At 38.4% G+C, this 12,219-nt stretch overlaps 3 protein-coding genes across 6 annotated transcripts in view; 1 reads left to right on the top strand and 2 right to left on the bottom strand.

The window, feature by feature from the left end:
• The window catches only part of LOC132126570 (cysteine desulfurase-like), a 12,075-nt gene extending 10,688 nt beyond the window's left edge, over positions 1 to 1,387 (bottom strand). For both annotated transcript variants that reach the window (XM_059537905.1, XM_059537906.1), the window contains exons 1-5: positions 1,081 to 1,387; positions 840 to 916; positions 598 to 714; positions 340 to 423; positions 6 to 158 (exon numbers count right to left, since the gene is read on the bottom strand). In XM_059537905.1, the coding sequence (XP_059393888.1) occupies positions 6 to 158; positions 340 to 423; positions 598 to 714; positions 840 to 916; positions 1,081 to 1,189 (540 nt within the window). In that variant the 5' untranslated portion in view covers positions 1,190 to 1,387. The remainder of the gene's footprint in view (positions 1 to 5; positions 159 to 339; positions 424 to 597; positions 715 to 839; positions 917 to 1,080) is intronic.
• A 1,251-nt stretch (positions 1,388 to 2,638) lies between these two features.
• si:ch211-15p9.2 (uncharacterized protein LOC562650 homolog) lies at positions 2,639 to 3,951 on the top strand. Its single transcript, XM_059537344.1, is given in 3 exon segments — positions 2,639 to 3,180; positions 3,182 to 3,742; positions 3,744 to 3,951. Coding segments are annotated over 3 exon segments (1,311 nt in total).
• Positions 3,952 to 4,864: 913 nt separating this feature from the next.
• On the bottom strand, positions 4,865 to 9,534 carry LOC132126828 (RNA-binding protein 39-like). 3 transcript variants are annotated; one of them, XM_059538361.1, is made up of 16 exons: positions 9,461 to 9,534; positions 9,232 to 9,292; positions 8,072 to 8,143; positions 7,822 to 7,988; positions 7,378 to 7,443; positions 7,221 to 7,274; positions 7,009 to 7,126; positions 6,763 to 6,915; positions 6,538 to 6,675; positions 6,386 to 6,451; positions 6,054 to 6,258; positions 5,859 to 5,939; positions 5,650 to 5,770; positions 5,456 to 5,561; positions 5,283 to 5,361; positions 4,865 to 5,136 (listed from the first exon to the last, which is right to left on the bottom strand). In XM_059538361.1, the coding sequence occupies exons 2-16, from the start codon at positions 9,235 to 9,237 to the stop codon at positions 5,036 to 5,038; spliced, it is 1,533 nt and encodes a 510-aa protein (XP_059394344.1). In that variant the 5' UTR covers positions 9,238 to 9,292; positions 9,461 to 9,534; the 3' UTR covers positions 4,865 to 5,035. The 3 variants fall into 3 exon arrangements, with proteins under 3 accessions (XP_059394344.1, XP_059394342.1, XP_059394343.1); XM_059538359.1 differs by lacking the exon at positions 9,232 to 9,292; XM_059538360.1 differs by lacking the exon at positions 9,232 to 9,292 and having other exon boundaries at positions 7,822 to 7,998; positions 8,094 to 8,143.
• Between the last annotated feature and the right edge of the window lie 2,685 nt (positions 9,535 to 12,219).

Raw genomic sequence — 12,219 nt, 5'->3', positions numbered from 1 at the left:
CTTACCTTCAAATCAATCAGTCCATTATTTTTCACAGGTAAATAGGTTACTTCAAAACCCTCTGCCTCCAGAATTCGGCAGGAGTCCAGCACACACTTGTGCTCAGTCTGGGTGGTGATGATGTGGTTTTTCTTAGCCTTATAAAACCGAGCCACACCCTTTAAAAAAAGAAAAAAAAGACAAGACATAATAGAACAACTAACAGATATTTAGTTACTTGCAGCGCATATTATATCAACTTTATTTATTCGTTTATTTTAGAATATGCCTAGCCACTTGTGTCCCTGCATCCCACTTTCTCCTAATTCTAATCTTGCCTCACAGTAATGACATACTTACTTTGATTGACATATTGTTGGACTCAGTCGCACCACTGGTGAACACAATCTCCCTCGGGTCAGCACCAATAAGATCTGCTACTTGCTGAAGAGGAAATAAACATTTGTGCTACCATAAACAGTGCATTTTTGATTTAACCAAAATATTATTATTCAGTACACATAAATGCAACTCTCAGCTATCTGAGAAGAATGCTAATAATTCAGAGAATGTTCTTGCTTCTCTTATAAAAACATGCAAGACAGAATAAAGACTAACTTTTCTTGCTTTTTCCATTGCAGTCTCGCTCTCCCATCCATAAGCGTGAGTCCTGGAATGTGGGTTCCCGTAGTAATTGACTTGATAGGGAAGCATGGCATCCAGAACCCTTGGGTCCTGGAAGATTTTTCAATGAAAACAATGGCATGTAAACATGTTCTAATGCAGAAGATTTCAAGTCTGATTAGTTATATTATCTACATTGCAAGAGTTTAGTTAGGATGACTACAGCAGATGGGTACCATGGGTGTGGTGGCCTGAAAGTCCATATACAGCGGTCTCAGTTCATCCTTTTCTAGTTCCCTACTCTTGATCAACTCTGTGGAAAAAGACAGGCATGTTCATCAACATCAAAAGTCACTGACTGGAATAAATACAGCAATATTAGAAAGTATTTAAATGCCAGCTTGCTAATACCTCTATTAGCACAGCCTTGTAGAGTATTAGATTAGAAAATTTGATTTAATTATAACGTTAATGTACCTTTCTGCTTCTGCACAGTGTTAACAGCGCTTTGAGCGAAGCTCAGTCGACGGCTGGAGATCCCACACATGGAGTCCACAAGTTTACTTGACAGAATCCTGTTCATCATCTTTATGCAATTACAGTGTTCTCAACGAAAAAAATGACAGAAATAATGAAAATAGCTTCTTATAAAGCCTTCGTCAACCAAAAAAATAAACAAATATATTATTCGGGCAACTTTAGAGGCGATGACATGCCCACTATCTTCAAACAGTATGTCTCCAGCACTCAAAACACACTCCAATGCTTACACAAGACGCACATAGAGCTGGGGCGGGACGACTGTTATTATTACAACTCTCATTGGTTATCCGAGTCACTTATGGGCGGGGTTTTTTGACGTTTACGGAGATTAATGGTTGAAATCTAAACCTTGCATGTCTTTTTTTTTTTTTTTACCGGAAATGGTGAATATGAACCAATCCAATGCTGCTCTAACTGGTTCGTTCATATCCTTTGAAATATAAATGTCCAGTCCATTTTGACCAGATCAAAAGCATTTAATCAAAGACATATTTTTTGGTCTTTAGTTTATTATGTTCCCACGAATAGTGATCGGAAGTCCAAATCATTTCCGCGAATCGGTTCTTTTGAACATATCATTTTAAAGAACCGATTCGTTGGTTGTTTGTTTAATTACGTCATCATGTTCTAATATGATCAAATGAAGCTACATAGTTACGAAGAATTATAATTATAATTATTTGTTTTTAATTATTAAAAACATAATCGTTGGATAAAAATTTAATTTATGCAAACAAAATATGAAATTCGAAAAATCAAATTTGATTTCTTAATTATGAATTCATATTTCAGTGTAAAGTTATGTCATAATGATGACGTTTTGTCATAATATTGACTTTTTATGTAATAATTAAGACATTTGTGTTTTTTTGTGTGTGTGCTCGGCTTCCTTCATTTTTTACTTTTCTACTAACGTTACTGAAATTCATTTTCGTTCTTCCACGAGCCTACTTACTTATCCCTTGAAAATTATTTTAAAACAACTTGTGACAATGAGGAAGCAGATCTGTGAAATATAAAAAGTCGGGAAAAGTACGTTTACAATATTCACATCGGCTCTAACAGGTATACAATTCCATTTATATCTATTATTTATTGAAAATGAATCATTTGATGTCTAAAAAGCCTATAACAGCTAGTAACAGCTGCACTTGCATGCAATAATTTTGTTTTTGCCACTATACAGTATGGCTGAACTGTACTTACATGTTTATGTATAGGCCTGTTTTCTCAGCACAGTAAACCTTGATTGCTTACTTTGGTTTGATTTTTTATTTATTAATTTAACCTTACACGTTTACAGGTTCAGAATCCACTAGAACTTCTCTTGGTTAGCACATAAATGTCTCCAACTTAAGTGTACCACTTTAGACATCAGTGGTCATTACAGAGATTGAAAACAGCAGTTCAGGGATATTTGACTTTACAATCTACAATCTGCACACCAATGATTCTAAACCCCAGAAGAAAATACAATGCTAAAGCAAAAGAGATGTCTCTCACACAAATAAACCATGTTTTGAAGACTAATGAATATAGTTTAAAACCAAACGGCTATGATGGACGGTATAACGGGTCAGTAAAAGGGTTTTATAGTAATATCCTACCATCAAACTCCCCATGTGAAGACAGACGGAGTGTTGCAATGTGTCTACAGAGCCGAAGCATGCTGTTTGGAGTGTTTGATGTCCACGCAGGTTCTGCTTGTGCACAAGCAGTTAGTGAACGCCTCTTTTACTATATAGCCATGTCTCTGTTTCCATTTAAGACTTTAACTGAGATAGAGGAGGCTGTGGAGAGTGAAAGGCCTGTACTTCCGGTGCTACAATGGCACAAGCACCCTAACGACTATGTTAGCGCAGATGCAGGCAAACTATACTTCAACAGCCTGAGGACATACTGGCAGGAGATGATAGAACTGCATAAGGATGATGACAGTGATATACAAACATCTTTAAGAAACGCTTTCAAGAGACTGGATAACGATATTTCCTTGGAGGCCCAGGTGGACTTTGGGGTTCATTTTACTATTCACACCTCTCAGAGTGGCTCTGTCTGGATGCACGGCTTGTGTGGCTCACGTGGACCGAGAAAATCTTCATGTGGCCAATCTGGGTGACAGCAGAGCAGTGCTCGGGGTACAAGGGGATGATGGGAGGTGGTCAGCTCTCACTGTTACCAATGACCACAATTCCCACAACCCAGACGAGATGCAACGGGTACATTCAGAACATCCTCCTTCTGAGTGGAAGACAGTGGTAAAACATGACCGGTTATTGGGCCTGTTGATTCCTTTCAGGGGTTTTGGAGACATGAAGTTCAAGTGGAGTGGTGAGCTCTTGAACCGCATCTACGAGGCACGTCCAGAGCTGCTGATCGGGAACGAAAATGCAAAAATGCTGCTACCGGACTACCACACACCACCTTACCTCATAGCAGATCCAGAAATTACATATCACAAATTGCGACCACAAGACAAATTATTGATTTTAGCTACTGATGGTCTCTGGGAACTGATGCACAGGCAGACTGTGGTGCAGGTCTTGGGGGAACATCTGTCTGACATGCAGTGGAAGAAGCCAGTTTCTGGACTGTGTTTTATTGCTGCAAGAGAGGAAGAGTAGAGCTTTTTCTGCTGGATGAGATGAGAACAGTGCTACTCATCTGATCCGTCATGCTCTGGGTAGCGATGGCTGCGGCTCCCTTGAACCCAAGCGCATAGCAAAAATGCTCAGTCTGCCACAGGATTTGGCTAGGATGTACAGAGATGACATAACAATAATAGTCATCCACTTTAATAGTTAATCTACTTAAACCTTTACTTTTTTAATAATTTACATTTGAAAACATTACACATTAAAGCTGAAGTAGGTAACTTTTGTAAAAATGTATTTGTGAAACCTGTCATTATGTCCTGATAGTAGAATATGCAATATGAAAGAGACATTAAATAAGAAACTTTGTACACTGGAAAATGACGTCTCAGTCCCCTTCTAAAGTGATTTAAATTTTGGGAAAAACAAGTCACAAGGCACCAAATATGCACTGTGGGGAGGGGTGTTGGGTGATTTTGTTTTGACAAAAAACTCAGCACAAGATGTGACACATGGGCAGGTGCATTGTCATCACCAGTTGCCCATATAGCCACAACCTTTTATTTCATATTATTCATAATATATGGCTGGATACTTTCTGGAAACCATTCTTTTTTTAGTTTAATTTATACTCATTAAAAGTAACCAATAAATATAGCAGCAAACATGAGCAAAAAAAATTAAAAAAATAATCTCTCTTTTGCTGTTTTTTTTTTTTTTTTCAAACAGGATTTGACAGTTCAAATGTTCAGGTTTTTATTTTTTTGGCTTTATTTGAAATTAACTTTCATCAAGTTCTTTACAAAAATCAAATCTTGATTAAAAAAAACAAGATGTTTCTTAACCAGATTTGTCAGCCATTTTGTTCCCACAGCTCATAGAGCTAAAAAGTTGAATATGTTCATGTCTGATCAAAATTGCAGTTTAAATCCAAGCCATTTATATTGTGTATCTGTCAATATTGTACATTCCCTCGAGTGAGAAACATGCCAACCAGATCCATCACAATGACAATACATGTTGAAGGGGAAAAAAAATTATGTACGAACAATAAAAGATCAAGAAGCAAAATACAATAAGTAGGCTGTACATAGGAAACTTCTTTTACACCACAGAACTTCTCAAAGTCCATGACCTGTAAGGACACTATGCAAGTGAAATGTTTAACCTTACTGGATTTGTAACCAACTTAAAAGTAAACAAAACAACTCAGCCACAGCTTGCAGAACTGTTATTACTGTCCAAAAGTTAAAAAGAGCAAGGCTGAAAATATTGAGTCTTCCAGGGGTGACTGATCACCGGCGACTGGGCATAAGAAGCTGTGTTGCCTGCACTGACTCTGGGAAAAGGTTGTGGTATGTAGGAAGAGGGACATAAGCTGCTGTGATCATTTTCCCTGGAAAACAGAATTGAAATGTGAGATGATTCAGACCATAATACATATGGTTCTAGACAGAATACATAACACATATCAGAACATAACACATATTGCTTTAGAATTTAGACAATCCTCAAATCAAGATGTACAGAATTTAGAATTACCTCCAAACCAACGTCCATGTAATGCACTCACTGCAGCCATAGCAGCAGGAATGCTGGGACACTTCACATAGACATTACCCTGAAAAGATTGACAAAAGTATATATTAAATTTATATATAAAGCTCCACATTTAGTATAATAATTCATGATAACGTTTAAGGGAAGAAACATACTTCAGCTGATTTCTTGTCCACATATAGGTGTATGACTCCACCGTGTTTGTTGCACTCTTCAATGACATCATCCTGAATCTCAACTTCCCAACCAGGATCATTTTCTCTGCAAGAAACAATTCAGTTCAAACAAAAATGCTCTTTAACAGTACTTTCTCTATATACCTGTAATTTTGCTTACTCCTGCTACTTACGAGTTTGGATTGAACATGTTAGACAGTTGGAAACAGTGTGTTGCAATCGGATGTGAAGGTAGATTCAAAGGTTGGTTTGTGGGCACATTGATGTTAAAACTCAATCCAGGGTTCATAGCAGCTGAAAGAAAAGAACTGGATGTTAACTGAAAACCCCACAGGCCTTATTAAAAGGTTCATCTACTGAACCCAAAAGTAAAGGAACTGACCCGTAGCTGCAGCCATGGCTACCATGGAGCCACTCATCTGAAGGGCCTGTTGAGCAGCAGGTGGGATCTGCAGACCAGTACCTAACAAACAAAATAAAATCTAAGATTTTTAACCCCTGTAAAAAATCCCACAAGACATTATTACCTTCATAACAGTATGAAAATTATACAGCAGATCAAAGAGTACATCCTTACCCTCGGCCAGTCTAGCCATCAGCTGCAGTCTACCAGTCGTTCCCAGATCAATGCCGGTCCTTTCCAGCTCATCATTGTCCAGGAAGGAGCTGGCAGTTGAGGCATCAGTGCGCTCCGTCACATGTCCCACTTTCATTGGTCTGCCAGCCAACTCAAAGCCATTAAGCTGTTCCAGAGCCTTCTTAGCACATTCAGCATCAGCAAACTATGGGGAAAGAGGAAAGATAATAAGCTCTTGAGAAGATCAATAACTGCTTCTGGAGCTTGACACCAACTACTTGTCTTGTAATGTTAGAAATTCTGCACCAAAACAACTCAACCACACAACTTACAGTGATAAAGCCATATCCTTTTGATCGTCCTGTTTCACTGTCCATCATCAGTTGAATACTATCAATCTGTGTGAAAAAAAGAAATATCACAATGAATAAAAACAAAATCATATTATAACATGAAGTGAGAAAAAACACATGCCACTATTTACCCTTCCAAACGGCTCGAAGATGCCTCTGAGCATGTCTTCTGTGATGTTAAAATGCAATGAGCCAACATACAGTCTCATAGGTCCAGAACTGCCCTTCTGTAAGTTGTTGGCCAACGCAGCTGCTCTGTTCTTCTCAGCCTGGTCAAACACACAATTTACGATTAGAGGATAACGTAAACAAGCTAAAATTTTGCAAATGTTTCACATTCAGAGTGACTATGTTACCTGTGAGGCCTGCACAATGATTGGTACTCCGAGAAGTCTTTGACCAGAAAGGCCAATTGCCAAAGGTACAGAGGTGGTGTCCACAAACTCAATGTATGCAATTCCTTTGGATCTTCTGGAGTTTCTATCAGAGATGATTCTCACATCTCGTACCTTTAAAGAACAACAATAGGAATTTAAGGTGTCAATCCAAATCCAAAGTAGAATAGGCTACAAAGGTAGAACTTTAGATGGACAAACACTGACTTTTCCTACTGCAGAAAAGAATTCTTCCAGGTCTCGTGGTCGGATTCTTGCTGCCAGCTGCATGCAGAATACTGTTCGTGCATCTCTTTCTTCAGGGGTGAGATTATCAATGGGCTGTCTGTTACCAAAGTACAAAACAAGCATTTAATTACTATAATCGGCAAAAAATTTTATTTAGGGAAACGTAATTACCAAGGCTGAAAAAAACTTACCTTATAGGGCTTTTATCTTTCTTGAAAGGACTGCGGCTTCTAGACCTTTTACGGCTGAAAGAGAATTTCTATGAATACTTCTGGAAAGACTTTCCATGTTGAGTCACACACAGAACAAGCAACTACCCACACACAACAAGAATAGCATCATAGAAACCTTAGTTTGATGGCAGGTGGTGGGCCCGTCTTCCCCCTGGGACCACCGTTAAATTTCAGGCCAGAACTGTGATTTAAAAACAAGGTTTTCAAGGTTTTTAATCTCAGTATTTATGACTACTCACTAAACTTCTAATTCTAAATATATACTGAAAGCTTAAATGGGGAACCCAAGGGTAATTGTTGTACACATTACAACAAATTCCTTGTTTTGGGGGAAATCTACTCTTCTCTTCTGATTCACAACAGACATGTAAATTGGGATGGCAGCTAAACTCCTTCACATACTTAGTATTCTCTGGAAGACATTTTCTCACTCATCAGGAGCACAGTGGGAACCTTTTACTTCAGGTTAACATGCTTACTATATTAAGGAATGCCGTTTCTCCGAACTGTGTGGACACTTGACAAAGACTGAAACCCAAAGCAAAAGATGACTACGTACAATGGAGCTCTGTAGCGACCACCACGTTCCTTGCTCCTTGAAAGGCTGCGCTGTCTCTCCCTGCTGCGGCTGCGCTTCCGTTCTTTGCTGCGGCTCCTTCTGCGGTCATGACTCCTCTTGCGATCGTGACTCCTGCTTCTCTTCCTTTCCCGACTGCGGCTTCTGCTCTTCTTTTTCCTTGCGATTCAGACAAATTCAAGTTTAGTAAGTGTAACATTAAGGAAGAGTTTTGCAAGACACAAAATTCAACAAAGGGGTTCAACAAAACATACTTCTTACTCCGCTCCTCGTGGCCATTGGTACTAAAGGACTTGTTGTCATCCTAAGCAGGGTCGATAGAAGACAGCATGAGGAGGACGGCGATACATTTCAAGTCGTAAGGATAAAGAAGGGATGGGAACAAAAGAGAATATGATATGATCATTAAATAGGAGTTCATTAGAGGGTTTGAGTGGGAGGTCGAAAAATACAAGGGGGACCTTTAGAAAGAAACCAACCACATGGCTGCCAATGTCGTTCTTTCTTACTAGTGCTTGCATTACTTGTGTAAGATAGTCAAAAATTCAAGTTCTAGTACTATGCTGGGTGTGTAAAATAGCATTGCTTTTTAAGACACTTCAATCATTCATTCATTAAGCAGCCCAACATGTTCAGTACCAAGGCTATCTGAGCCTAAGACCCAAAGTGGCAACGCTAGCAGCCAGCCACTAAACGAGCTCCAGTGGTGGATGCCATTCCAGTGATCTTCACCCCATTTGCCTTCGTGGATTGAAAGAGCTCGATGCCACCTCAGTCACACATCTCGCCCTGAAGCAAACAGGGATTCACACGGCTTAGTAATAGCGACTCCCACAGACCATCTAAAGTTGAGTTTTTCTTTAGTAGTTGTTAAAAGGCAAAATTGTTTATAAGATAAATATATCTTACAGTGAACGTTATGACATTATATGCTGAGCCCCATCGTTTCCAGTTTGTAAAACCGCAGAACAACCATTCATAAATACTTTTAAATGTCAGCAGCATGCATAAATACTTTTTTCACCAAAAGAGATGACATTCACAGTATACAGATTACTTTCAAAGTGATGAATGGTGAATAAAGAGACTGTGGATTTTCTTGTGTTTGTCAACTCCAGGACTTCTGCACTGGGGACATTTTAAGTGGTTTCCTACCATATATTTATACTGTAAAACATGCAATCTAGTTCTAGCTATTTAGAAAGTAAACTTCCTGATGATAAAAAATATGAAGCTAAGAATATCATGCATACAATAACATGAATACAGTCTCCACAGAGTTTATACCAGCTCTTATGTGCACCCACTGTATTTAATCTTGCGGTACCTATGTATAATTTTGTATTTCAACCAAGGGTACCACAGTACATCAATATATTGGGCAATTACTACCTTCATTTTTTTGACAGTTCACACTGGAATTCATGGGAGTAGAGGTGAGATATAGGCAAGTCTACAAAAAGAGATAGATGGGCAATTTATTCATTGAAACCACTATGACAGAAACATTCAAGTTATTGATCTGACAATAAAGACTTAGAGAAAACACGACTGGTTAGCAGTTTCAAATGAAAGCTATACAGATTCCTGACCGAGTTCATTTATTTGCATAAACACCCACCTTTTTATATGGAGCCTCCAGCATTGCTTCAATGTCCAAATCATCGGCCATGTTGTTGTTTTGTTGTTGTTGATCTGCAGACGAGGAAAGCGTTATATTAAGTGACATTTAATGTTTAATCTAAACACAGAAACCTTGTTCTGAAATTACAAGACATATATTTGTCTAAACTGTGTCCCAAAATAGCCATTTAAAATCGGACTGTAATGTAAATTTCTGAATTGCGGACATGCGTGACTGGACGCGTCACGAAACCCATGTTTAAGCACGTTAGCATCCTAGCTAACGTTAACTGTTTTTTTATAGATCATATTTTGAACAGCTCTAGACAGCACGAGCATATATCACAGACCTATAGGTAGATTTGGATATTATACATCCACACATTTCGCATTATCAGCAGATAATCGCAATGCTTGCTTTGTTAGCACATTAACGTTAGCTAACTGGATAAAGTCGCTTCGTCTTTGCAAACTAGCTGAACAACCCACCTTAAACGTCGTAAATATAATAATTTAATATCAATATGATTCTCATATGATACATAATAAACTGATATTGGTCACACTGTTCTTATAAATGGATACAAACAGTAAGTAGCCATTAGCCTTTCCGTCTTACGTCACACACTGCGGCCTATAAAGCTTTACAATCCCGACTCCACAAACGAACGGTAAAACCCGGGTCTACTGTCCACTTCTGCTGCCGCTGCAACCCCAGAGGATTAATTCGAATCCACACAAACCTAAAAAACACAATTGTATTAAGCCAAAACTTCGTTTTTTGAACTAATACTAATCACAAGGCGCGTGTTGCGGTTACAAAGAGCCACTGCGCGTGCACGTACCGTTATTGTTGCATAAGAGGAAACGCGCGAAACTGTCCACCAGAGGGAACTCGTCACACACTGACAACAGAAGTGTGACACGCACAGTTAAAACACTTTCAAACTGTCCTGTTCATTTTAATCCTCTGGTATTGTTCATTTCCGAGTCATCCTCGTGTTTTTCGCTGTCAAAATAGACCGGGAGTACACGATCGTATAATATATATAGGCCTATATATATTTAATATATGCACAATATTTAATTTCTATAATGTTACACATAATTTTAGTTCAAAATTGAATAAAAAAGTAACAAAAATGAACAAGACTGCTTGATCAGAGCCTCTTATTTAATTTATTTCACAAGTTCTTAAATCTTTGGTCTGTGTTACAACGTGTGTTGAGTGGGTGTCTATTTTTCTATTTTGCACATAGATAGATAGATAGATAGATAGATAGATAGATAGACAGAAATTCTAAATAATATAAAATACATTACACACACACACACACACACACACACACATATATCAAGTAGGCTAATTGTTAACTGTTTTTTTTAAACCCATTAAAGAGCACATTATGGAATAATCTTTTCCTGTCTCAAGCCTTTAAGTCAGAGTCACTCAGATGACTACTGAGACCACATATAACACTCAAATACACCATGAGAAAGCTTATACAAAGTAAAATACTCATGAACAAATTCATTACTTATCTATTTGATGAGTAAAAAAGAAAAAATATATGACCCCACATTTTTCTTGGTTTAATCTCATTCTTTCCGTTGACTCTCGCCACAGTTTGCTTGATGTTCTGGTGGCTGCCAACTTTCCGTAATTAGCTCTCTCACTCCCTGCGCTCACAGTGAGCCAGAGTGCAGCCAAATGTAAATCTCTCCAGAGGCTTTCCACAGCATGAACATGACACACATCTGGAGGATGCCAGATTCTTGACACGTTACAAGAACCAGTCAGTGCAACCAGTGCAGGACCATTTGTCTTTTTTGTATTGTTCAGTTTTTCCTTTCTGCACTCCCCCTCTCTCTCTTTCCCTGTTGTGTTAGTTTTTAACTGCATGACTCTGGTGAATGCACTCCCTTAAATCTCATTTCAGACACTGATTTTTGAAATTTGGAGAAAACTTTCACTTGTTACGAAAGGAAGAAACAGCCTTGCATCCTTTTCCACCACAAAAATACCTGCTGGGTATGCGCAAGTTAATTGTTACTTTGTAAAACAGCTTGGAAGATGAATCATAGTTCAAAGCAGTTTAGAGAAAGGCACATCTGAACTGAAGATGGCACCATATGTTGGGTAGTTCAAACCAGTGGCGGTTCTAGACAAATTTTACTAGGGGGGCCAAGGAGGGGCCAGTGTTTAACCAGAGGGTCACATTAAAAATGGTGAAGCCCTCGCCCCGCGGCAATATCCAGATACTTACATACCGTATTTTCCGGACTATAAGTCGCACTTTTTTTCATAGTTTGGCTGGTTCTGCGACTTATAGTCAGGTGAGACTTATTTATCAAAATTAATTTGACATGAACCAAGAGAAATTAACTAAGAGAAAACATTACTATCTACAGCCGCCAGAGTAGTCTACACTGAAGACATAGAGCGCCCTCTCGTGGCTGTAGACAGTAATGTTTTCTCTTGGTTCTTGGGTCTAAATAAATGCGACTTATAGTCCAGTGCGACTTATATATGCTTTTTTCCTCATCGTGACGAATTTTTGGACTGATGCGACTTATACTCAGATGCGACTTATATTCTGAAAAAATACGGGGATTATGATTAATTTAATCCTTTGTAAGTTATCATTTTGCAGTGTAAGATTACAGTTAACACCTAAATAAATGTATTATGTATTTTTATTAAACTAAGTGAGTGTATCAGCAGCAAAAAGTAATTCTTGAAAGAAAATCTGCACA

This window comes from Carassius carassius, chromosome 44 (assembly GCF_963082965.1).
Source record: "Carassius carassius chromosome 44, fCarCar2.1, whole genome shotgun sequence".
Classification (NCBI taxonomy): Eukaryota; Metazoa; Chordata; class Actinopteri; order Cypriniformes; family Cyprinidae; genus Carassius; species Carassius carassius.
Note: the sequence above shows the minus strand (reverse complement) of the source record. Positions and strands in the feature narration are given on the sequence as shown.

Coding starts and splice junctions, on each gene's coding strand:
- LOC132126828 (XM_059538359.1), bottom strand. CDS start 9,511: ATGGCCGATGATTTGGACATTGAAGCAATGCTGGAGGCTCCATATAAA. Junction 7,444..7,821: donor GGTCGCTACAGAGCTCCATT/GTACGTAGTCAT, acceptor TTTAAATCACAG/TTCTGGCCTGAAATTTAACG. Junction 6,676..6,762: donor TCATTGTGCAGGCCTCACAG/GTAACATAGTCA, acceptor GTGTTTGACCAG/GCTGAGAAGAACAGAGCAGC.